General features: G+C 46.4%; 1 protein-coding gene across 1 annotated transcript in view; it reads right to left on the bottom strand.

Annotated features, from left to right (window-relative positions):
• GLG1 (golgi glycoprotein 1) overlaps positions 1 to 24,663 on the bottom strand; it is a 144,791-nt gene that overhangs the window by 18,496 nt on the left and 101,632 nt on the right. The window contains exons 5-12 of the mRNA XM_038753357.1: positions 21,946 to 22,149; positions 20,524 to 20,595; positions 19,029 to 19,212; positions 13,505 to 13,719; positions 9,688 to 9,809; positions 8,250 to 8,351; positions 5,364 to 5,517; positions 919 to 1,056 (exon numbers count right to left, since the gene is read on the bottom strand). Coding sequence (XP_038609285.1) covers positions 919 to 1,056; positions 5,364 to 5,517; positions 8,250 to 8,351; positions 9,688 to 9,809; positions 13,505 to 13,719; positions 19,029 to 19,212; positions 20,524 to 20,595; positions 21,946 to 22,149 — 1,191 coding nt within the window. The remainder of the gene's footprint in view (positions 1 to 918; positions 1,057 to 5,363; positions 5,518 to 8,249; positions 8,352 to 9,687; positions 9,810 to 13,504; positions 13,720 to 19,028; positions 19,213 to 20,523; positions 20,596 to 21,945; positions 22,150 to 24,663) is intronic.

Genomic DNA, 24,663 nt, shown 5'->3' with positions numbered 1-24,663 from the left:
GAAAAGTGAGATCCTAGGCTCTAGACTATAAGCTTGTCATGGGCAGCGAATGTACCTACCAACTCTGTTGTACTGTACTCTTCCAACTCCTTACGAACAGTGCTTTGCACACAGTAAGTACTCAATACCGCTGATTGACTGAGAATCCTTACAGACCAATCCCTCAGTAAGGCAGTGCCTCCGATAATAATCATGGCATTTATTAAGCGCTTACTATGTGCAAAGCACTGTTCTAAGCGCTGGTACACCCATATTCCTAAGCTATATTACGCTACAGCACCCTAACAGCTACTTTTCCAGTGGGGGTGAATGGACATAATCAGGGAGCGCTGCTTCAATTTTCACTGGACTGTGAGGCAGCAGAAGGCTGAACTGCGGGTATTTTCAATAATACCCTCCAAATAAGAGCAGCAGCCTTGGGGAGCATCTTGTAGAAAGTGAGGGCATAGATCCAAGACACAATCAATCAATCGTATTTATTGAGCGCTTACTGTGTGCAGAGCACTGTACTAAGCGCTTAACACACAACACACACACACACACACACACACACACACTCTCTCTCTCTCGCTTTTCCCCTCCGCCCCCCGCCCAGGCAACAAATCCCTGAATGTTTGGGATTTTACTCCTTTGGCTGATGCTCCACATTGGATCAAACTAGCTTGGAAGACCAGCCCAAGTCCAGCTCTGGGAGCAGTACTAGATGACTCTGGATGAGTCCTTTTCCTTTCCCCACCCTGGTTTCCCTGATGTGAACTGGTACCTCCGGGAGTACCGAGGGGCGACTCTGCAATAGATGAAAAACGCCGGGGGGACAAAGAGGAGTATTCATCCCCCACGATCAGGATTTCAGCAGGATTTCCGTTTCCCCACTGCCTTTTCTGAGGAGAAAGGGGGGCCGAGAGATGGGTTGAGTACCTGTCCAGTCTCGGTCTTCTCACTGCACCACTTCCCCAAGTCGATCAGGCACTTGTCTTGCAGGGCAGGGTCGAGCTTCACATCCATGGCTCGCTGGTGCAGGATCCGTTGCACTTCAGCTCGACATTCTCGGGATAGCTACACGGCAGAGGGTCAAAACCAAAGGAAATGTTTCAAAGGAATGTTAGCACCGTGAACTAACTGGTTCCAAGATTAGCCCCCGCAGCTAATCTGCAGCTTCCAAATAATAACGGTACTTGTTAAGTGGAGGCCTGATATGTACCAAGCACTGTCCTAAGAAGGTAATAATAATAATGGCATTTATTAAGCGCTTACTATGTGCAAAGCACTGTTCTAAGCGCTGAGCACTGTTCTAAGCGCTGAATAATTAGGTCCTACATGGGGCTTACAGTCTAAGTAGGAGGAAGAACAGGCATTGAATCACATTTTGCAGATGAGGGAACTGAGGTACAGAGATGGGGATTAGAACTCATGTCAGTTCAGGCCAGTGCTCTTTCCACTAATAATAATAATTTTGGTATTTGTTAAGCACTTACTACGTGCCAAGCACTGTGCTAAGCGCTGGGGGAGATACAAGGTGATCAGGTCGTCCCACGTGGGGCTCACAGTCTTAATCCCCATCTTACAGATGAGGTAACCGAGGCCCAGAGAAGTTAAGTGACTTGCCCAAAGTCACACAGCTGACAAGTGGCGGAGCCGGGATTTGAACCCAAGACCTCTGGCTCCCAAGCCCGTGCTCTTACCACCGAGCCACGCTGCTGCTGCTTCCAAACTAATAATACCAATAACTGTGGTATTTGCCAAGCACGCTGCTAGATACAAGATAATCAGATTGGACACAGCCCTTGTCCCACTTGGGACTCACAGATTAGGTAATGGGGAGAACAGATACTTCATCCCCATTTGGCAGATGAGAAAACTGAGGCACAGAGAAATTAAGTGACTTGCCCAGGGTCACGCAGCAGGCGAGCGGCAGAACCGAGATTAGAATCCAGGGCATCTGTCCCAGGCCCATACTCTTTCCATTGGACAATGCTGCTTTTCAAACTGTTGGAGGATTCGCTTATACTTTTTGACTCAGGGAGGGGGCGAGGAGAGGTGCAGGAGGAGGATGAAAGAAGCATATTCTAAGTACTATATTTATTCTGATAATAATAATAATAATAATGATGGCATGTATTAAGTGCAAGCACTGTTCTAAGCTCTGGGGAGTTTACAAGGTGATCAGGTTGTCCCACGGAGGCTCACAGTCTTCATTGCCATTTTACAGATGAGGTAACTGAGGCACAGAGAAGTTGAGTGACTTGCCCAAAGTTACACAGCTGACAACTGGCAGAGCCAGGATTTGAACCCAGGACTTCTGACTCCAAAGCCCGGGCTCTTTCCACTGAGCCACGCTGCTTCTCTAGGCAAGTCTCAGCTATCGGCAAATGGAGGGAAAACTGAAGGGACTCTGGTCAGAGGATCCAATCAATCAATCAGTCGTATTTATTGAGCGCTTACTGTGTGCACAGCACTGTACTAAGCACTTGGGAAGTACAAGTTGGCAACATATACAGACAGTCCCTACCCAACAGTGGGCTCACAGTCTATCCAGTTACAAGGCGGTGGATAGAATAATATCGGGGTGGAAGTTGGGGAGACAGAGCCCTGTATCTGTTGGGCCAATGAGGGGAGGCTGCTCAGGGTCAACAGAACCTGTTGCTAACTTGTACCTCCCAAGCGCTTAGTACAGTGCTCTGCACACAGTAAGCACTCAATAAGCACAATTGAATGAATGAATGAATCGCGGCACACTATTGGGCAGCACAGCAGATGGTGGGCGGGAGAGCAGAATTGCTTAGAAATCTGCCACAGATAATTTTTTTTAATAATATTTACTAAGCACTTACTATGTGCCAAGTACTGTACTAGGCACTGGGGTAGATACACGTTAAACAGGTTGGATGCAGTCCCATGTCCCACATAGGGCTTATGGTCTTAATCCTCAATTTACAGATGAGGTAACTGAGGCCCAGAGAAGTGACTTACCCAAGGTCACACAGCACACGTGTCAAAGCCGACATTGGAATCTAGTACCTTCTGACTTCAAGGCTTGTAATCTATCTACTAGGCCACACTGCTCCAAATGGAAAATTCACCTGCAGGTAATGGAGCTCCATGAGGGCTCCTGACCTTTCTTTTGGAGTCAGGGGGAAATGGGAGGAGGGAGAAAGAGGGAAAACCCGATTTTACCTTCACGCTTTTCTAAAAGTGCTTGGAATGTCAGGCTCTTTCCTGAACCACAGTGACATTGGTGAACCAATACTGAACTTTAAGGGTCAAGGGAAGAACTTCGCTTCTTTTGGAGGAAGCTTATTTGCCTGACGGCTGCCAAAAGAAGCCTACGAGTAAACATCATCTGGCCAAGCTCTGGGGAAAAAAAAGTTTTGCCCAGAAAAAGCGGAAATTTGGAGTTGATATTTGGGCAAGTTGAAGAGCTGCTGGCCCCAATGAATTTTATCTTATACCCTAGCTCCATTCGTTGCAACTCTCTTACTGCAGGAGAGAATGAGGCCTAAAATAGCAGGCGAGCAAGGTTACTACGGGTCAGAGCTAAGCTGTTCTGGATGTGTTGTGTGCGGGAAGGAGGGAGTTGGAATTAGCTGGGGGAGGTAGGTGGAAAGTTGTGCTTTGGAAGAAATGAGCCAAAGTTTGCCCTGCCCGCGGCTGCAATTCAGATGCCTCTCCCAAGTTCGCCAGCCCCCCTCTCCTAGACACGACAAATCACCCAGGTTGCCGACCCTGTCCGCCTTCCCAAATCAGGCCATTCACGTGTGTCTACATGTGTCTTCCACCTCAGGGCTGGGTTCCGGCATTTGCGCTTCTGCGATCAGCCTGATCGCATTTTTCTTCCTCCTCTCCCTCCCTCCCACACCACAGTTCTATTTTCATTCCTGAGCCGCCCAACTGAGCAGTTGCCCACTCTGGATCAGAAAGAGTTGCTGCTCTCATTCCGGCATCTTCTGCCCCCTCCCAAGCGTGCCAAGCTTTATCCTTGGTGTGCATTTTTGACCGTCATATTTGACATACTGTCATGTCTGGCAGGGGGCTGAAAGGGAAGGGTGGCTCTCGAGAGCAGCAGGCCCCACTGTATCCCGCTGTCTCAGACACAGGCCCTACCCCTTGTGTGTGCTCCCAGCTCCACAGCAGCGGGGAGTTGGGGACACCCTCAAAGGCCCGGCATATGTAGCATCTGCTCCATTTATGTACTGCTGGGGCCTCCGAGCAGAGTCCTCACAGTTATCACGATTATGTAGAGAAAAACAGAATGAAAAACACTGAGAAGGACGAACACACACACACTCTGCTACATCGGAGTTAGGTGTGATTTCGGTAGGATTTGGCAGCTGAAAAACACTTCCCCTACATGGGACCCTCGAATTCAGCATGTGGATTCTCCAGCAAAAAACGTATTTTCATCAAGCTCCAGAGGGCTTATTTGCAAACTGGTTTTGCCACGTAATTCCAGCTCGGCTTCCTGGAATTAAATGCGGGAATGTGAAAGTACCACTGGCAGAGAAGGATGGCTGGGGCTCAGAAAGGTTCCCTGAGCAGCTCAGCAGTGCCCAGGAAGCACTAGAGGGTAGCAAGCTCTGCCGAACAGCCAAGGCAATAAACACTCAGGCTCAACAGCTAGAGGAATTGAGGCAGATGTATAACGAGAAGTGAATTATAAGATAAACCTGGAGGGTGGCAACCAGAGGTTTCTGTTCATTGTGGTGCATTTGTCAAAGGAGACTCATTAATACGTGCACCGCGCCTTTTACTGCAAGGAGTTGAAGGGATGTTTATGTCACGCCTAACAGCTTGTTAATGGATCACTTCAGCCAAAGGAAGGTACAGAAGCGGTATGGAAATGTGCATTTGGGACTCTGATCTCGGTAACTGTGAGAAGAGCAGCTGTGAGGATTCCCATCCTCCTCCTCCCCCATCTTTTCCTGAGAGACAGGTGGGAAGGGACGTTTATCACATGTCCGTTTTTTTTGCTCGACCTCAGGCCTGATACCGGATCTGGCGATTTCCAGGGGGAGGAAGGCGGTTGTGCTTTGGACCGAAAAGAAGCACTGAGAAGCAGCGTGGCTTATGGGGAAAAGCACGCGCTTGGGGGTCAGAGGACGTGGGTTCTACCCCTGGTACCACTACTTGTCTGCTTTGTGATCTTGGGCAAGCCACTTCACTTCTCTGGGCCTCAGTTACCTCATCTGTAAAATGGGGATTAAGACGGTGAGCCCCACGTGGGACAACCTGTAACTTGTATCTACCCCAGCCCTACATATTTCCATTCTTCCCCAACTCTAATTCCATCTGACCATCGGTTGGACTCAAACTATATTGAGCAATTTATGGTATGGGGAATGAGAGAGTCAACGTTCACTCCATACCCTCCTCCCCTGTTCCTCGGTGCGGTAGGCATGTCTGTATAAGCAGGAGAACACGGCTCCGGGAGGCATGAGCTCGCTGGTCTCATTCCAGCCATGGGTATGGCATAGCCGAGAAGCATCTCCCTGGCACTTACGGTACAGAACGGGGTCCAATCTGTAAAGGAAAGGCAAAAATCGTTAAGTGCTGTTTCCGCCGTGGCGTAGCAGATGGATCGCAGGCCCGGGAGTCAGAGGGTCGTGGGTTCTAACCCCGGTTCCACTCCCTGTCTGCTGTGTGACTTTGGGCAAGTCACTTCACTTTTTCATTCATTCAATCGTATTTATTGATCGCTTACTGTGTGCAGAGCACTGTACTAAGAGCTTGGGAAGTACAAGTTGGCAACATCTAGAGACGGTCCCTACCCAACAGTGGGCTCACAGTCTAGAAGGGGGAGACAGAGAACAAAACAAAACGTATTAACAAAATAAAATAAATAGAATAAATATGTACAAATAAAATAGAGTAATAAATACATACAAACATATATACATATATACAGATACTGTGGGGAGGGGAAGGAGGTAAGGCGGGGGGATGGGAAGGGGGAAGAGGGGGAGAGGAAGGAGGGTGCTCAGTCTGGGAAGGCCTCCTGGAGGAGGTGAGCACTTCTCAGTGCCTCAGTTGCTTTCATTCAATCGTATTTATTGAGCGCTTACTGTGTGCAGAGCACTGGACTAAGCGCTTGGGAAGTCCAAGTTGGCAACATATAGAGACGTCCCCTACCCAACAACGGGCTCACAGTCTAGAAGGGGGAGACAGACAACAAAACAAAACATCTGGTCAGGTGTCAAGTCATCAGAATAAATAGAAGTAAAGCTAGATGCACATCATTGACAAAATAAATAGAATAGTAAATAGAATAGTTACTTCATCTGGAAAATGGGGAATAATAATAATGTCGGTATTTGTTAAGTGCTTACTTTGCGCCAGGCACTGTACTAAGCGCCAGTGTGGGCTCACAGTCTCCGTCCCCATTTTACAGATAAGGTAACTGAGGCCCCGAGGAGTGAAGTGACTTGCCCGGGTCACACGGCAGACAAGTGGCAGAGCAGGGATTAGAACCCATGACCTTTTGACTCCCAGTCCTAGGTTCTAGCCAATAACGCCATGCTGCTTCTCTGTGAGCGTGAGCCCCATGTGGGACAGGGACCGTGTCCAACCCGATTCCCTTGTATCCGCCCCAGAGCCTAGTACAGTGCTTAAAAAATACCATAGTTATTATTAATTATTATTTTCTAAAGGTACCCACAAAAGGGGCTGCTTCCCACATGTTTGCTTCTGGACTAAGGGACGGGAGTAGATCAGAAGCCCCACAGCGGATGCTGTCCCTAATAAACTACAAAATGGAATGAGCCACTCTCAAATCTGCCTGGGACCCTGGGTGGGCCTAAAATCTACATTTTACAAACTGAGTTTGGGGTCTCACCTAAAAGGGGGCCCTTAGACACCCAATGCTAGCAAACTCAGAGTTTACGGCAGGTATCTTCTCATCCCAAACACTTCTCCAAACAACGATCCAACATAATTAACCAACCCCAGGTGGCATTCTTGACTTAATTAGCTAACACAAGGGAGGAGCAAAACACGGGTTTCACAATAATAAAAAGGGAGACTGAAGGCCTCGCACTCCACTTTACCCCCCGTCCCCCATTTCAGAAAATGCCTTAACGGTCCATGGACAGTTCTACTCTAAAAATCCTGGATTTAAAATTATGCCCATTAATTTCAGTAACCTTGCCTGTAATCTGACTTTGGGAAAGGGGATAAAAGAAAGGCTTAAAACCTGTTTTTTTCCCCCATTAGGCACTTTGCCAACCAGGAAAGTATTCATTTTACTCAAATTATAACTTCCACTTCTTGAGGTGGGGATGTAGAGGCAGTCGCAGGTCTTTCTGCCACTTCTTGGCATATGGGGAATGAAAGGAGGAGGATGAGGAGGAAAAAGGAGGGTAACACCTCACGTTGTTATGGAGGCAATTCCTTTGCCACCTTTTGGCTGCTTGATTTGGGAAAGCCAGCATGGCGACAAAGAAACTGCCAGGACCACCTAGGAATGGACTGCTATAGTTTTCTGGTCAGCAAGTTTTGAGAAACAAGGGTTTAAAAGCAAGATGTCTGAATACGATCTTTGTTCTAGTTCTCTGAAGGAAAAAAAAATCTCCAGGAGAGTCTCCAGGAGAAAGTATAGGACTTTTCCAAGGACATGTCTTTCAGCTGAATCACTGTTTATAAAAGGGGAGGCGCAGCACACTCTATTATGTGGGCTTTTGGGGGTGGGGAGGGAAGACAGAACTGGAAAGATGAAGGGACATGTTGGATCCAATGAGGAGTGGTGGTTCTGCGGCACTGCAAGGCCTCATGAAATGACACCACTGGACTCTCCCCACTAGTAATACAAGAAGAACTCCTACCACTCGGAATAGTTTAAGGAAATAAAAGCCAATTCCCATCGACTGTGTGAAACAATGAAAGCAACGCGCTCAGTCATCTGTTTAAAGATAACCTGGGGACACCCCAGAGGGTTCCCAAGTTCTCATTCATTCAATTGCATTTATTGAGCGCTTACTGTGCGTAAAGCACTGTAATAAGCACATAGGGGAGTACAATATAAAAATAAACAGACGCAGTCCCAAAGAAAAGACATATGGTGGAATTCGGTGGTCGAGTCGGTACTGCCCGCTGACCGACCAGCAGCGGATTCAGCTTTCCAAACGGCAAACTGGAAAGCAATCAGAGGCCAGGCCTCCAGGGACGGAGATATTCACCTTAGTACGATAAGGTAGGCCCAGCTCAAGAACCGGTGGGCCGCAAAGGGTACTCATCCATCCCTGCTAACCCCTACTCACTTCCAGTCTCGGGAGATGAAGTACTGGAGCTCCAAGAGCCTGTGCTCGCAGTCCTCTACCATCTTCTCCGTGTACAAATGTTCCATTAGGCACGAGAGGATCCTGCAAATAGGGAAGGGAAAGGTTGACGGCACAGATTTAAGGAGAGGGTGAGAAATACGCTCTGATAATGCACCTGCAGCTCCCACTGGGCTGCCGTAAAAGTCTTGCTGGCGATTCCAGCCAGGGCAAAGCAGGGTTCACAGGAAGAAGCATGGTGCAGTGAGTGGATAGAGCATGGGCCTGGAATAATAATGATGGCATTTGTTAAGCGCTTATTATGCGCCAAGCACTGTTCTAAGCATTGGGGGAATTCAAGGTAATCAGGTTGTCCCACCTGGGGCTCACAGTCTTAATCCCCATTTTACAGATGAGGGAACTGAGGCACAGAAAACTGAAGTGACTTGCCCAAAGTCACGCAGCTGACAAGTGGCAATGCCGGGATTAGAACCCACGACCTCTAACTCCCAAGCCCGGGCTCTTTTCACTGAGCCACAGGTTACGGGTTCTAATCCGGGCTCCGCCACTTGTCTGCTGCATCACCTTGGGCAAGTCACTTCCCTCTGTTGTGCCTCAGTTACATCATTTGTAAAATGGGACTGAGGTCGTGAGCCCCATGTGGGATAGGGACTACGTCCAACCCAATTTGCTTGTATCCACTCCAGTGCTTAGTTCAGGGCCTGGCACATAGTAAGCGCTTAACAAATATCATAATAATTATTATTATTAAATCCAGCAGTGAAAGATATGAACACAGTTCATTTTGCAATCCATTTGTACAGCCGTGAGAGGGGCTGTAAGGGTTGGTCTATCTCCTGTACTTGTCTGCAAATACGAATTCAAGCCAAGCCTATTTTTAGGGAGGCTCAGTTGGTTTTTCATATGGAATAAAACTGGAACTTCTTACGGGTTAAGTATTATTAATGTGTACTTCTTTGGGGTACTTCATACTCTATTTTCCATATCTGAACAGATAATAATTAACCTACAGCCTGCTGTAAGTCTGGTAGCAAACAATACAGGGCATTACCCTTCCAAACATACAGAAGCATTGCCAACCTATCTTTATGGGGCCTTTCTATCTCTGGGGCTTGGCAACTGAAAAGCTCTTTGTGGCTTTCATCCCACCATACGACTCGAGGTTAAAGTCAGAGGCCCAATCTGGTCCAGGCTACGAACCAAATATTGCTTACTGCCAGGGAGCTTCTTTAACTTACTGTTGGTGTGTGAATGCCACATAGGGCAGGAATACAGTGGCTTTAAGAGACTTATCTCCCCACCCACACTCATTTCAGACGATGCTGGTGCATGCTCCTTAACAGCCTAGACCAGACAGGTCTACACAAGTCATCTGCACGTCCACTCCAGGCTCACGTTGCCAACCTAATAAAGCACTCACATTGGGTCTCCAGATCTTATGTGTTTGCAGGCGGTCTGTATTACAGATTCACAAGCTTCATTCAGAGCTCGGTCAATGCGGTAATCTGCTCCGGGGTCGGTCTCTTGAATCAGAGTTTGAAGCTAGACGAGGGGAAATCGGAGAGGAGAAAAGTGGAATTTAGCCAGTAGGCAGGTTGCAGACTAAAGAGACTGTTGTCACTCAATGTGAAGATCCCACAATGGCAAGTTGTGTTGCTAAAGACTCCATCCTGTGCCAGTCACCTCCCCACCTCCTCTGAGATTTTTTTGGCAACTGGTATAATCCCACTCATGCAGGCTTTTTCACCTTCAAGGACAGGAAGGGCCTGTGACGGTCTCATTTTCAGCAAGGAAGCTCCAAAATCAAATTCTGGGCTAAATAAGATGAAGCGACCTTTAGATAGGCAGAAGGTTGCCTCTCTGTCCACGTGTCTCGTTTTTAACCAGAGTGCAGCGGAACAAATCTATCAGGGCAGACGCTCCCTAGTTGGAATATATGGGGAACACTAAATTTGCACATTAGAATTGAGAAATTCAACTGAGGCGGTGATACGCTAACTCTCCTGTTTTCTCTCCAACCATCATGGTGAGAATCAAGAGGAAGCCAGGACCTACTCTCTGCCAGTTTCTCTCTGCATCACGATATGTAGGAAAAATGACTTTGTGCATTTACGCTTTGAAGTTGGAGGGCTTTGGGGAAACAGCCTGTGCCTGGATTTTGTCCTAGAACATAAGCTCATTATGGGCAGGGACTGGGTGAGTCTTTTATTCTGAACTTCCCAAATGCCTACTCTATAGTGCACCACACCACTGGACACTCAATACGTGCTACTACTACTACTTCTACTAGACCCAGTTCTGCCACTGATTCATCGTGAGGCCGCAGGCAAGTCATTTAACCTCACTGTGATAACACTTGCCTTTCTCTACTTCAGATGGAGGTTCTGAGGCTAAAATGAGATCACTGGAAAAATAAAACCATGCTATAAATTCAAGGAATCTTGAAATCTACACATTAGAACCAGTTTTATGTCAGGGTCCGACCATCCTCTGTTTTGGATCTCAATGTCCATTTTGTGATAGATTTTCCTCATCTAGAAAGTTGACTCCTTCATTTCCCCTGCTCCTTTTCACAATTTTACTCAAATGCCTTCAGGTAAATAAACAGAGGAATCGGAGCCCTGGCACCATCGCACAATTACCAGGGAACACAGATCAGAGGAAATGAAGGGAAAAAGCTGCTTCTATTTATCCAATAGGAAGTTCATAATCAAGGAAGGAAGCCTTACGTTGCCTGGGGGTGGGGCACAAAAGATGTCCAATAAATCTGTTTTTGGCTGGAAGTTAATTATCCTGCTCTTAGCTTCTAAACAGGTGGCAATGGCAGCATAAAACGCCAAAGATTGCAGCCAATGTTAACTTTATGACGACTGACAAAAACCAGAAAAATCTGACGCTACAAGACCACTCGTTTCCCCAGATAGCAAGCTTTGCACATGTATTCATTCATTCAATCGTACTTATTGAGCGCTTGCTGTGTGCAGAGCACTGTACTAGGCGCTTGGGAAGTACAAGTCGGCAACATATAGAGATGGTCTCTACCCCACAACAGGCTCACAGTCTAGAAGATTGTGTATTCCACATCTATTCCAAAGTTCAGGCATCCTTGCACGAACCTTGAATATCTAGGAATGGCAGGCAAGTGAGGAAGCAAATTTTAATGACTGCACCACAGTATTAAAAAAAATTAAGAGTGGGTAACACTCTGATTGACCTCTTCTACACATTCCTCAGTACCTCAAACCTTGAAAAATGAAGTGGTGACATGTGAAAAGCCCCTCTCTTTCTGAGGCGCTCTTTGCTCAAATGAATAGTACAGGGAGAGTCTGGTAGCCTCCAAACCTCCATAGAAGAGCATTATTTTCTCCCTTGATTAGCACACATGAAGGAAAACATCTATAATTAAGCTTTAAGAGACCGAAGCCTAAAACAGTCACCCCTTCCTAGGGCATCTGATGCTTTGACTGTCCTGTAAGGGGTCTGTCTTTTAAAAATCCACATGGGGCATGGGGGGGCAGTTTGCTTTCAACTTGAATCACCAGTTCTTTAAATGAGCTGAATGCCAAAAAGAAAAACGCAACCATCCCTGCCTTCTGGAGAAATGAGGTACCTAGAAATAGCCAGTTCTTGGCTCTACTCGTCGACTAGAGCATCTAAGTACCTAGATAAATGAAGCACCTCATTTTGCTGATCCTTCAGAATTGGATTAACCACTTCCCCTCACCGCCCCCTCTCTCCCTGTCATTAAGGATGGATCCACAAATGCCAGATTTCTACCAGGGCATCTGAGACTGGTGCTGATTCTTCACAGACACAGACAATGTCCTGGAGCTCAGGTCTCCCCAGGCCATCCAGAGCCAGTTCAAATGAGAGAACTATCCCAAGCAAACGATGGAAAATCAGAGACAATTCCAAATATTTCCCTGGGAGCCTACCTGGAGGCTCTGGAAAGGAGGCAGGGGTGTTTTTTTCCAATTACTACCCCAAGCAGAGAGCTGTTTTTCACAGCACTTCATGGAACCGCCTGGCTGGAAGGCAACTGGGTTTTCTGGCTACTAGAGGGGGGAGTGAAAAATGAGGCCCGATAACTGGTTCTATTCGTCATCTGGAGTCAATAGTCATTTTCCTCACAATGAATTAAGGTCATAAAATTCCTGACTTCCGCTGGGAAATAAAATCAAAGTAATATTCGGTTTTTAATAAACATGTCACTAAAGAAACAAATAAAAAGATTGATTGCGGTTTATAAAAGTTTCCTCGAGAAGCCGGCTCTTCGGCTCACGTAAGTTGAGGATGATAAGCTTAATTCTGTACTCCATGTTCTCTGAACGAAAAAAATACATCCGCGGGGTTACAACAATATAGTTGGAAATCTCAATTGAACAAAAGAGTCTCTAGCAAAAATGATATGAAGAAAAGCAGCAAACCGAGATAAAATAGGTAGGGATACTGTGTGTACAGGGCTCTGTTTTACTCTGGATTCACGATGATGGGATCCTTGGGGTTTATGAGAGCTGCATATTTAAAAATGATGAATTTGACTCTGATGCCACCAGTTTAAGACAGGTTCTGGAGTTTGAAAGACACCTACATGGAGGTGATGGAAAAACTGAAAGGTGGGAAATAAACCCAGCAAGCTTATTCCAACAGGCAGGCAAGCAAGTAAGTTGCTGTTTTGGAAACCCTGTTTTCTCAGGAATCGCGCACTGCTTGCTTTTCTGGCCTAGCACTCCAGAAGGTCACTCTGCCGATCTGTTTACAGAAACACTTACTGGATATCTTCGTGATAAGATTTCAGGCCCTGAGATGAGTCCTTCATCCCTCCCAGCTTTGACTGAACCGGTTGATAAAGCATCTAAGATACATCTATTCTCTTTCACTAGCAGACTCTCTTCCATCTTCGGTAGAGAAGCTGGCTTTGGTGTGTTGCCCTTAGAAAGTTACCGTTTCCTTTAACACCTCACAATTAATATTTTTCACCTACTTTATTAAATGGTTCTGGCTTTCCTTACTAATTGTAAATGAAAACTCCCGCTTTTCGAACTACCAGCACATTTCATGTTCTTACTAAATGCTTAAAGAGTCTTTCTTGATTCAATATTTACACTGGTTACCAGATTTAACTTGAAGTCTTGAAAGTCAGTTGACGCCCCTTAGTTTAAAGCGGGATGGGAGCGAGGGAGGGGGTCTCGCTCCACAGATGACAAAATAGGGATGTGGGGCAGTGTTCCACTTACCGCCTGCTGGCAATTCATTCCAACGTTGCCCTTCTCCCCACGCACGACTTTCATTAGACAGTGCAGTGTGCGGCCTTTTCGATGCAACCCGGAGCAGTGGTGCTCTATTTCACCCCGACAGCTCAAGATGATCTCAGGGCTCAGCGAGAAGTCTTCCATCAGCATGCGCCGATAATCCAGCATCTCCCCCTGGCACTCGCTGCTCACCTGTCGACCTGGGCCAAGGGAAGGATAACATGACACTCAGTCACTGGTATTTATTGAGTTCTATGTGACGTGCACTGTACTAGGTGCTTGGGAGAGTACAATACAGTAGACACGTTATGGTTATTAATATTACACTTGTTAAGCACTTACTCCATGCTGGGGTAGGTAACAAGTTACTCAGATTGGACACAACCCCTGTCCCACATGAGGCTCACAGTTTAAGTAGGAGGGAAAAGGATTGAGTCCCCATTTTACAGATGAAGGAACTGGATCTTCACAGACAAGTGAAGTGACTTGCCCAAGGTCACCCAGCAGACACGTGGCGGAGCCGGGATTAGAACCCAGGGCCTCTGATTCCCAGGCCTGTGCTCTTTCCACTAGGCCACGCTGCATCTCTGAGCCTGTTGTTGGGTAGGGACCGTTTCTGTATGTTGCCAGCTTGTACTTCCCAAGCGCTTAGTCCAGTGCTTGGCACACAGTAAGCACTCAATAGATACAGCTGAATGAATGAATGAATCTCAAGGCAGCTTGGACTTAATAAATGCTTGTAGATGGCTATGGACTAAACAATGTTAGAGAAATCTCTTTGTGCATAGAAAAACAGTTAAGTTCCCTGCCCAAAAAGATGACAAAGAGTTAACGGTGGGGCAACAGGGTTGGGAGCCAACTCACAGATTAACAGTACACAGTCTTCCAGGACAAAACCATCTAGGTCATTCCTGTTATCAAGATTTAAAAGTTTTCATCTTGGTCAAAGCCTTCAAGTATAAAGTTCTACTCCCGGCTCCGCCACTTGTTTGCTGTGTGACCTGGGGCAAGTTGCTTTAACTTCTCTGTTCCTCAGTTCCCTCATCTGCAGAATGCAGACTCAGTACCTGTTCTCCCTCCTACTTGGGCTGCAAGCCCCACGGAAGACCTGGTTATCTTGTATTTTTACCCCAGCACTTAGTACAGTGCTTGGCACATAGTAAGCACTTAACATAATTATTATTATTCCATATGTACTTCTTCTGGCTGTACAGTTCTGAAGTTATGTATCAACGCTGCGTCACTGGCAGGTTGACTAATCAGATCAGGTGATCTAAGGGGGCAACACTAGAAAAGCAAATCATCATTGTTGGTATGTGCTTGGAAATGGCATGTTGCCTAGAAAAGGCCCAACTTGAGGATTATTTTTAGATCGGCTTGGCTGCCTGGTAAATGTCTGTTCTAGAGCTGTGAGACTGAATTTCCAGTATTCCTGAACTGACTTCGGAGTAACACTCCAGCCCACGGATACAATCTTGCAGCCAGTAGCGTCAATCTTTAAACCGACAGTCGGCTCTACTCCTTATCCTGGGTTGGCTGGACCCCCTCAAAGGAATTCTAATCTTGTACAACACATGTTCTTATCTTTCACTCTCTTTTACGTCCCTACCATCCATTTCATTGTGGCGACGTATCCACCTTTGGAGCAGTGTAATCTCTGAAGCTACACAAAAGGACCTTGGTCTCTGGCCGACGATGCACAGTGTTGAGTTGCCAGAGAGCAGCTTTAGGGATGCCTCACATGGTTATTGTGTTGAGGCTAGAATAGATCTGGGACGTTACCCAGAACACGCTCATGTGTGCTGGAAGCAAGCAGGACTGGCAAGGTCATCATTGGACTTGAAGATGAAATAAAGCATAAACCTACCTAGCTAAGTAGGGTCTCAAGCATTTCTGTACATAAAATTTAAATTTAAAGAAAATGGTAGCATTCCACTTGAGAGCCATTTGAAATTCTCTCCTGTCATTCAACTGAAACAGACAGACTTGTTCCCATCTTGGCAAACACAATCAATCAATCAGTGGGATTTACTGAGCGCTTACCATGTAGAAAGCACTGTACAAAGCACTTGGGATAGTACAATACAACAGAGTCCTAGAGTATACTGAATAAGTAGGGTGCTAAACACCAGAATCCTCCTGGTGCCCTGATTTACTTGGTCATGTTATTTACTCAGTGCTTACTGAGTAACAAATACTGTGCCAAGCACTCTTTCGGGTACATGCAAGACAGACCCTGATCCACCACAGATTTACAACCTAAGTGGAGGACGACAGACTCCCAGAACAATACAAATGAATTATCATTTTATAGATAATGTAGTATCATTAGACTGCGAGCCCGTTGTTGGGTAGGGACCGTCACTATGTGTTGCCGATTTGTACTTCCCAAGTGCTTAGTATAGTGCTCTGCACACAGTAAGGGCTCAATAAATATGATTGAATGAATGAGTGAATTATTAAAAATAATAATAAATTTTCTAGCCATTGAGGGTTGTCTTCCAATGAGAAAAACCAGGGAGAAGCCTAATGGCCATTGGTTACCAAAAAGGAGGGAACATAATAGGGCAGGAGAGACTCAAAATCTTTCACCTGATCCTTATTTAACCCATTTTCCTTCCAAGAAGCAAAGACTGATTCAGGAGAAGCCAACCAGAAACAAAGACCTAGGTTTTGGGGTGAACAGTAAGAGCTCTGAACAGAGAGCTGGAACCAGAAACTCGAACAAGCTTTGGCAGATCCCTCCCCGAGCCTTGATTTATTCTCGGGGACACTTTCCAAGATGGTTTGAGAACACAAACTTTTCAGGGTTAAGTGCTGTCCTTCCTCCCTTGGCATTTACACCAATCTTGTGCAACCCCGTTCAGTGATTTAGAAATTATCTGGCCCCATTACTTCTGCGATGAGGCCTCCGGGCCTTAGACATCAGGCCAACGGCAGCTTCAGCTGACACTCTCTTGTCTCTGGAACTTAAAAATCTGATTAAGTTTTAAAAGAAGTGGTTGTCAGCTGTTCTGTGCCTTTATGGAAAACAATACATTTACATACACACTCACCCCTTCCTGAAAATCTAGAGAGGTCTAAATGGGAGTCGCAATCTCACCGGTCTAGTTCTTTCTACTGGGCATAAAGACTGGTGCAGACTTGCCTCCAAGGATAAGGCAGACATGGAAAGGAGCACGAAGGGAAGCAGGGAGAGAGCTTCCGCCCACCCTCAGGGAAGATTACAGTTCCCCGCAAGGCTCTTCCTGGGGAATTTATGAGTCAATGCTGCCCCTGGCACTACGAAAGTTGCCACCACGGACCGAACCCAGAGACAATTAGAGTAACAGCCGCCCTGACCGGCCAGGGGCCGATGATGCCGGGGTAAGGCACAGGAGGACCGAGGTTGATGCAGAAGATGACTGATTCATGGAGATGTCTTAAACTAAGGCCTCCGGCTCACCTCTGATCATATCCCTTCTGTAGCTGCCTCAAATACACCCACAGATACCTCAGGGAAACAGAAAAACTCCAACACTCACATATGCACACCCTGGGACACAAACAGGAGGAACCCCATCGGACAGCTACTTAGAACAGTGAGGGAGAGCCAAACACCGAGCCCCACATACAGTGACACTGAAAACTCTACAGAGATGTCCTATCAGATGGGCACAAAGTCAGCAGGGGAGCTGGGGAGACAGGTGCATAAAATGGGAGAATACAAGAAAATAGACAGAATGTGGAAAACTGGACAATAACTGGGAAGAGAAGGAACATGAGAAGCAAAAGGGAAAGATGGGAAGCTTCAGAAAAAAAAATCTTGTACACATTTCATGGGGAAGGAGCATGGCCTACTGGAAAGAGCACAGCCTGAGGGTCAGAGGACACTGGGTTCTAACCCCGACCCTGCAAACTGCCTGCTCTATAACCTTGGACAAGTCACTTAACTTCTCTGTGCCTCAGTTTCCTCATGTGTAAAATGGGGATTAAATACTGTGCCCAATCTGACTAGCTTGTATCTACCCCGGCGTTTAGAACAGGGCTTGACAACCAGTAAGCGATTAACAAATACCGCAATTATTACTATTTCAGCTAAAGCCACGTTGAATATTGAGGACCACAGTAGCATCTAAGAGCCTCAAATTACCACAGTTTGAAGAGAACACTTTTTCAACTGAGCCTCAAGCTTCCTCTCAAGGTCAGGGAATGAAACCTTGTATGGTCTATGACTGGATGTGCACGACAACTGGATGGTGAAGACGGATAGCCCCACTTTAAGAGAGGACCATATTAATATTTTGACGGGGTATTATCTTACACATATATTGAGCTCCCCATCAACCGGATTAGTACAAGTTGTAAGATGGGCACATCAAACATATGGGCACAGAGAGGGCAGAAAGCTAAGAGCTGTGCTGTCAACTGAAGTACTCTGGCCTCTCCTCCAGGGCTTCTGTTCTGCAGAACACTGTCCCTCCACAGCACCTGTATATATGTATATATGTTTGTACATATTTATTACTCTATTTATTTATTTATTTCACATGTACATATCTATTCTATTTATTTTATTTTGTTAGTATGTTTGGTTTTGTTCTCTGTCTCCCCCTTCTAGACTGTGAGCCCACTGTTGGGTAGGGACTGTCTCTATATGTTGCCAACTTGTACTTCCCAAGCACTTAGTACAGTGCTCTGCACACAGTAAGCGCTCAATAAATACGATTGATTGATTGAAATCCGGGAAGTAGCCTCTGGCTCCAACGGTAACTGCGGCAATAACAACTATACCTTCAAGAATGGCGGTCAGCAGAGGGAGGGGTGATCATTTGACTCGCCAATTTAATTTCCTTTCGTTCCATTTAATAATATACTGAGTTGTTAATTAAGCTCCAGGAATGTATCGATTCTTTGCACTTTTTAACAATATGGCCCGCAAGAGCCGCCTGTCCACAGGAATAAGTCTGACGTCTCCACTTTCTAAAAACTACGTGCTTTCAAATGCTTAGAATAATCCAGTCAGAACGTAGGGAACTGTCGCCATTTTGTGACAAATAATGTCAAGATGGCTTTTCATTCATTCATTCAATCGTATTTATTGAGCGCTTACTGTGTGCAGAGCACTGGACTAAGCGCTTGGGAAGTACAAGTTGGCAACATATAGAGACGGTCCCTACCCAACAACGGGCTCACAGTCTAGGAGGGGGAGAGGGAGGGCTTATATACGGAAAAAGGGTCCATCCTTTTTTGCACATGGCAATGTATTTTCTTCACTTCAACTCCTCCCAGTATCGTTCCACCAAGTAGCCAGAAGTAACTTTGCCCCTTGCATATGAATGTCAAACCCTTGACTACCTTTCCCCAGTAGGTGTCAGGGAGGAATCCTGGTGGCAAAAACCTAGGCAAAATTAGGAAATAACCAATATTTACAGGTGGCTCTCCTTTGGCACTTCAGGTGCCTCTCTAATCCTTTCGATCTCTGTCGTTCTTGAAGTGCGGCCAAGTGGGAGGAGAAATGAATTCTTACCTCTGTGAACGGCTGATTCTAGGCACATCAACAGGTATGACAGCCGGGCTTCCCTGGACCGGGGAAGATTTTCCACGTTGCACCGGTATTTCTTCAGGTCGCTCTTACAAGACTTTGCTAATGAATAACTGACTTTGTAATCTTGGGCAATTAGCTTCTGCCTTGTTGTCAGTGCATCACGACACTGAGGAAAGAGGGTGGGAAGAGAGCTGAGTCACCGGGGCTCCGCTGGACACACATTCCATCTAGCACAGGCAAACAGGCGTGCAGCAGTGCCAAAACCGGAGCCATTACAAAATCAACCACTCTTATTCACTTTAACTAAAAATCAATGTGAAGGTTATGTCACCACGTTGAATTATAGAGGCCTATTCATTAGTTCAAATGCTAAGCCAGGGTTCGCTGTTGCATTCACTGCAGGGCTAAAATACTATGGGTTGTGGGGAAATCCAATAAACGCTCCATTTTCCATTCGACAGAGCTGCTCTGGTGAAGGCCTCCTCAGAATCCAAACTGCAACTGTCCTGCTGGGGTAAGGAGATAATCTGGGAAGTCTAACCACTGCTCTTCTTGATCAGTGGAGCTGGCTACAGCTAGGCTCAGTGGTCCACAAATACATCCTGCCGTGAAAATCCTTTGCAAGCAGAACAGGTGCATCAACCAGGGACCCAGAAACCCCAAATGATCACTTTCAAACCTACATAATGCTCTTTATAAAAATTTACTCAGGGACTTGACAGCAAACAACAGAGGGAACAACTGTAGGTTGAGACGATGCTGGGAAAAAAGAAAATGATAGGGTAAGGACAGGTACTGCAGTCTGCTTTTTCCAAGTCTAAGTGTCCTGGAAGTCAAGGACAACGAACCCAACAAATATGTGCCTAACTACTGTCGTGGTCCATTAGCATTACTGGGCAGGATGCTTCAGCAGGATTGGTACTTTGACTCCAAGGGCTGGTCTTATACAAAACCAAAGGACAAGAGCTGAGACTAATATAAGGCCCCAGAATGAAATATACAGTTGCTCAGATAGTGGTCAGTTACTCCAAGCCTTCCAATACTCAAGGCCGGGAGGAGTCAGGGGGGCCTGTTCCCTGTTGCTCCTTCACCCGTGGACTTGAGTCTGTGTGTGGGGAGCCATTAATTGCATCCCAAAAGGCAAGATAGCTGCCCCCGTGGAGTAGGATGGGACCTGGGGGCTCAACAAGGCCTAGGGTTTTTGACCCGACTTTAGTCGGGGGCTGGGGAGGGTGGCTCTCCAGAACCTGCCTGACTTCTGGACTGGGGCACCTAACACTATTTATCCCCCGGCCCTGAGGGAATCTTTCTCACTTTTCCCCCAGCCTTACTCCCCTTTCCCAGGTATGTCCCCATGCTTAAATCCCAGGAGAACAGAGGAGAGGGGAGGGGAGAGGGCGGCTAAAATTGTGTTAAGGGGGGAAGGACTCACGAGATTATACTCAAGACCAAACAGCCACTTAACATTAATGCTCACCTTCTCACTCATCGATTCCTCAAACTTGTGGTTAAAGAGGCACTTGTAGACTCTGCCCTCTCCAGCTTGAGTCTGCAAAATGAAACGCTCACATTGTTGATGACTGTACATGAGGCTAATATATAAACCAGATAGCTCTTCCAGCCTGGGATCACAATGCCGGTCTGCTTCAATTGGAGGCCCGTGTTTTAGCTTCCAAAATGGAATGTGCACTTGGCCAAATAGCTCAGTCTCTTATACAATTTAGCAACCTTGGTCCCAACACAGTCAGCGGAGAGGCTGGCTATTCCTGCAATTCTTGAATACTGCCAGTTGTTCAGAGCCTTGTCTTATGCAGTAGAGTTGTCTCCGACCCAGAGAGACGCCATACATACATCTCTCCCAGAACGCCTCACCTCCATCAGCAATCATTCATTCTTTCAATCAAATTTTTGAGCGCTTACTGTGTGCACAGCACTGTACTAAGCGCTCAGATAGCACAATTCAGCAGTAAAGAGAGACAATCCCTGCCCACACCGGGTTTATATTCTAGAAGGGAAGACAGGAGATGGAAACAGGAGGGTTAGGGGTGTTGGATGATCAGCACTGGGTGACTGAGGATGACTCAGGGATGGTCCATGCTGGGTCACCGGAGGGACAGTCAGGAAATCGCTCTGGTAGGTTTCCACAGAGCCTCTGCTAATTAAAACCCAGAAAAACTTCAGGATCAATTGATCCTTCAGTCTACCTTCTGTCATTTCTGCAAGGCTCCCAGCCTCCCTCACAATACTTCCAGACACTATTAAATACACCTACTATTATGGCTGTGGTTGGGGATCACTTCTAACAGCTGAAGTGAAAACACAGGACTGACATTCACCTTCCACAGCTTCTGGGAAAATGCAGGTTGTGCTGCTTCCTTGGGCTAAAAAACTACCTGGGCTGTTGGTCCTCATGCTCCAGAAAGTGTGAATTAGCACAGCTCTGATGGAGATGCACACATCTAATGTCTATGTATCAAGGTAATGATAGTCTTTTTGACACTAATCATCTCCGCTGTGCTCACAAGGCCACTGTAGGGAAGGGCAGGTTTTATTATCCCCATTTTACAAATGAGGAAATTGAGGCCTAGAAAGGTACATGACTCTGCCTTTCTTTCTTGGTGACCTTGAACAAGACAAAAGTAAACCACCAAGCCAGGTCTTACCTCCTGGCAGAAGACTTTTTCCACTAGCTATGTTTCCTCAAACAGAGTTTCTTGGGATTGTTGCCCACCCCACCTCCAAAAGATCAACCATAAACCGATTAATTTTTTTCACTTTCTCCCAATTCCACTTTGAGTTGGATCTTTTCGGTTTTTAAAAGTCCCCCTGCATCGATATTTCTGATTTTTTTTTAAATTTGGGGCTGTGGAAAGAGACTGGAAAGATGGAACTGACTCACATTTTCACAGAAGCGCTCTCGATCGTCTCGACAAGCAAAGTACAGATGTCGGTCCAGGTGGAAATCATCGGAGGACAGCTCAGCCACCCTCAGGATGGCTTTTTTGCAGTGGTCAGAGACCTGAATCCTGGGGTCATTCTCCTCTGCCTCCTTTACCAGACCCTTCTCCAAGCAGGACACTACTTCTCCTTGTGAATGTGCATCCTAAGAAACAGTACAGATGCCAGGCAGAAACAATCAATATTCAGTAATGGATATTTGGGGGGCTCCGTTTATTCTGCATCCACTTCCTTTATCTGTTTTTTGAAACTATCCTTAAAAATACAACAGACTCGGAACAAACAATAACAATAATAATATGGGGTATGTGTTAAGCGTTTAATATGTGCTATGCACTGGGGTAGACACGATACAATCAGATGAGACATAGCACCTGCACCCCATGGTGGAGGGAGAATGGGAACTGAATCCCCATTTTACAGATGAAGAAACTGAAGCACAGAGAAGTTAAGTGACTTGGCTAAGGACACACAGCAGATAAATGATGGCGCAGCTGGGATTAGAACTCAGGTCTCCTGACTCACAGTCCTGTGCTATTTCCACTAGGCCCTGCTGTACTGAAAACAGTGTTAGACTGTTCATCGTTAACTTGGGGTGATGTGCTGGCAGAAAGACTGTTGCCTTAAACTATAAAGGCTCTGAATGCCGAAGAGCTGGGTGAAGGCACTCTGAGACCTTAGGAAGGAAAGTGCTGCTGGGGAAACGGTAAAACATGTCAGCAATATCACGGCCTGGAAATCTCTGTTCACTGATCTTTGAAGAAGTTTGCTCTCAAATCTTGGTGCTCTCGGCCAGTGTTTAAAAAAAAAATCAAACAAGAAAAGAGATGCAGCAGAATCCCATTTCCCTTTTTTTTTTTTAACTACTCAAATCAGCATTTGGTTAAGCATTCAAGGCTCTGAGCAAGAACTCCCTCCTAAATGCTGGTTTTGTTTCAACAGGATTTAACAAAACTCACCATTTAAACCGCTTTACCATTTTAATCAGATGCCATTTAATCACCATGGCAATAGCAAGTCTCAGTATTGTTTCTCACTAACTTTGGAGAGATGAGAGGGTTGGCCATCCAGGACAAGCGGTATTGCTGGGCTGGGGGAGATTTTTTCAAAATGATCTGTTCAGGAGTCCCTGTCCACACAGAGACGACTCCAGCTGCACCAGAACATCTCCTTTTCATTATGCATTTTCCGTGGAATAATGGCAGAATTGGGGAACATTTTTCTGACAGGATTCTGTCTGGATACAGCATGAACACAGCATTAGACCTGGGGTCAGTGCTACAGGGCAACTTTTCCTTAACGAGAGGTCTGCAACACCACCACCCCTGTACTACTGGACAGCTGGGTGTGGGGGAAAACTCAGAGAGGAACTTCCCAGTTGAGCTGGCCTCTGGTCAGGTCACAGAGCCAATTATCCTTGCTAGAGCTTTGCAGAAACCTAAATTTTTACAGTCTAGCTCAACCCAACGGGTACTAGAAAATTCAGGTTCCTGTCCTTATGAAATACAATTTGAGAGAGAAACACAGAAAGGGAGGGGGGGAAGAAAGGGAGGGAGAGATAGAGAGAAATGTCTCAGGTCTGGCTTGACATTTTAAGAAGGGTGGTGGCACTGGTGTCGTTCTGCGTTCTGGGACTTCCTAAGCTCTCTCTTTCTCTTCCGATCACTCTTTGTGTCTTTCCTGGTGGAGGGTGCTGGGAAAGACAGAATGAACCCCAGGAGCGATCTTCAAAATTGCATATTCCAATGGAGGGAATCTGAATCATTCATTCATTCATCCAATCGTATTTATTGAGCGCTTACTGTGTGCAGAGCACTGTACTAAGCGCTTGGGAAGTACAAGTTGGCAACATATAGAGAATCATTTCAGTGACCAGATTTTTTTTACCAAAACATGGAAGGGGGTGGGGGTTCCAGGGGGCATAAAAGTGGGAGAGTGTGCAGAAAGTGGGTTCTGTTTTGGACATGTTAAGTTTGAGGTAACGGCAGGACATCCCAGTAGAGGTGTCTTGAAGGCAGGAGGAAATGGGAGATTGCAGAGGGGGACAGAGAGCAAGTCAGGAGATGAAGATTTGGGTACCATCAGCATAGAAGTGATAGCTGAAGCCACAAGGGAGAAGGGGACTTAGAGCTGAACCTTGAGGGACCCCGAAAGCTATGGGGTGGGAGGCAGAGGAGGCGCCTGCAAGAGAGACCGAGAATGAGTGGCCAGAGAGATAGGAGGAGAACCAGAAGAGGACAGAGTCAGTGAAGCTGACGCTGGATAACGTTTCCAGAAGAGGGGGTGGTCCACATTGTCCAAGGCAGATGAGAGGTCAAGGAGGGTTAGGATGGGGTAGAGGCCACTGGATTTGGAAGAAACCATCTGTGACCTTTGAGAGGGCAGTTTCTGTGGCGCAAAAGGGATGGAAGTCAGAGATGGTAGACAAGGGGCTGGCTTGAAAAGAAACAGAGGGCTCCTTAGCACACAACGGATGGTGTCCAAAGCCTGCAGACGGCAGCGTCCATCTTTCCTGAACAGGAGAGCCACACAGGGAGCTGTTCGGTGTCACCACCCAAAGGTATTTGTTGACTGAGAGCCTCCTAGGTGGGAGACGCTGCTAGCCTAAGCACTGAGGCATCTTTGGAAGGCAGGGAAATAAGGCGGCTCAAACGGAAGG

This window comes from Tachyglossus aculeatus, chromosome 11, assembly GCF_015852505.1.
Source record: "Tachyglossus aculeatus isolate mTacAcu1 chromosome 11, mTacAcu1.pri, whole genome shotgun sequence".
Taxonomy (NCBI): domain Eukaryota; kingdom Metazoa; phylum Chordata; class Mammalia; order Monotremata; family Tachyglossidae; genus Tachyglossus; species Tachyglossus aculeatus.
This window is presented reverse-complemented; position numbering and strand designations above follow the sequence as displayed.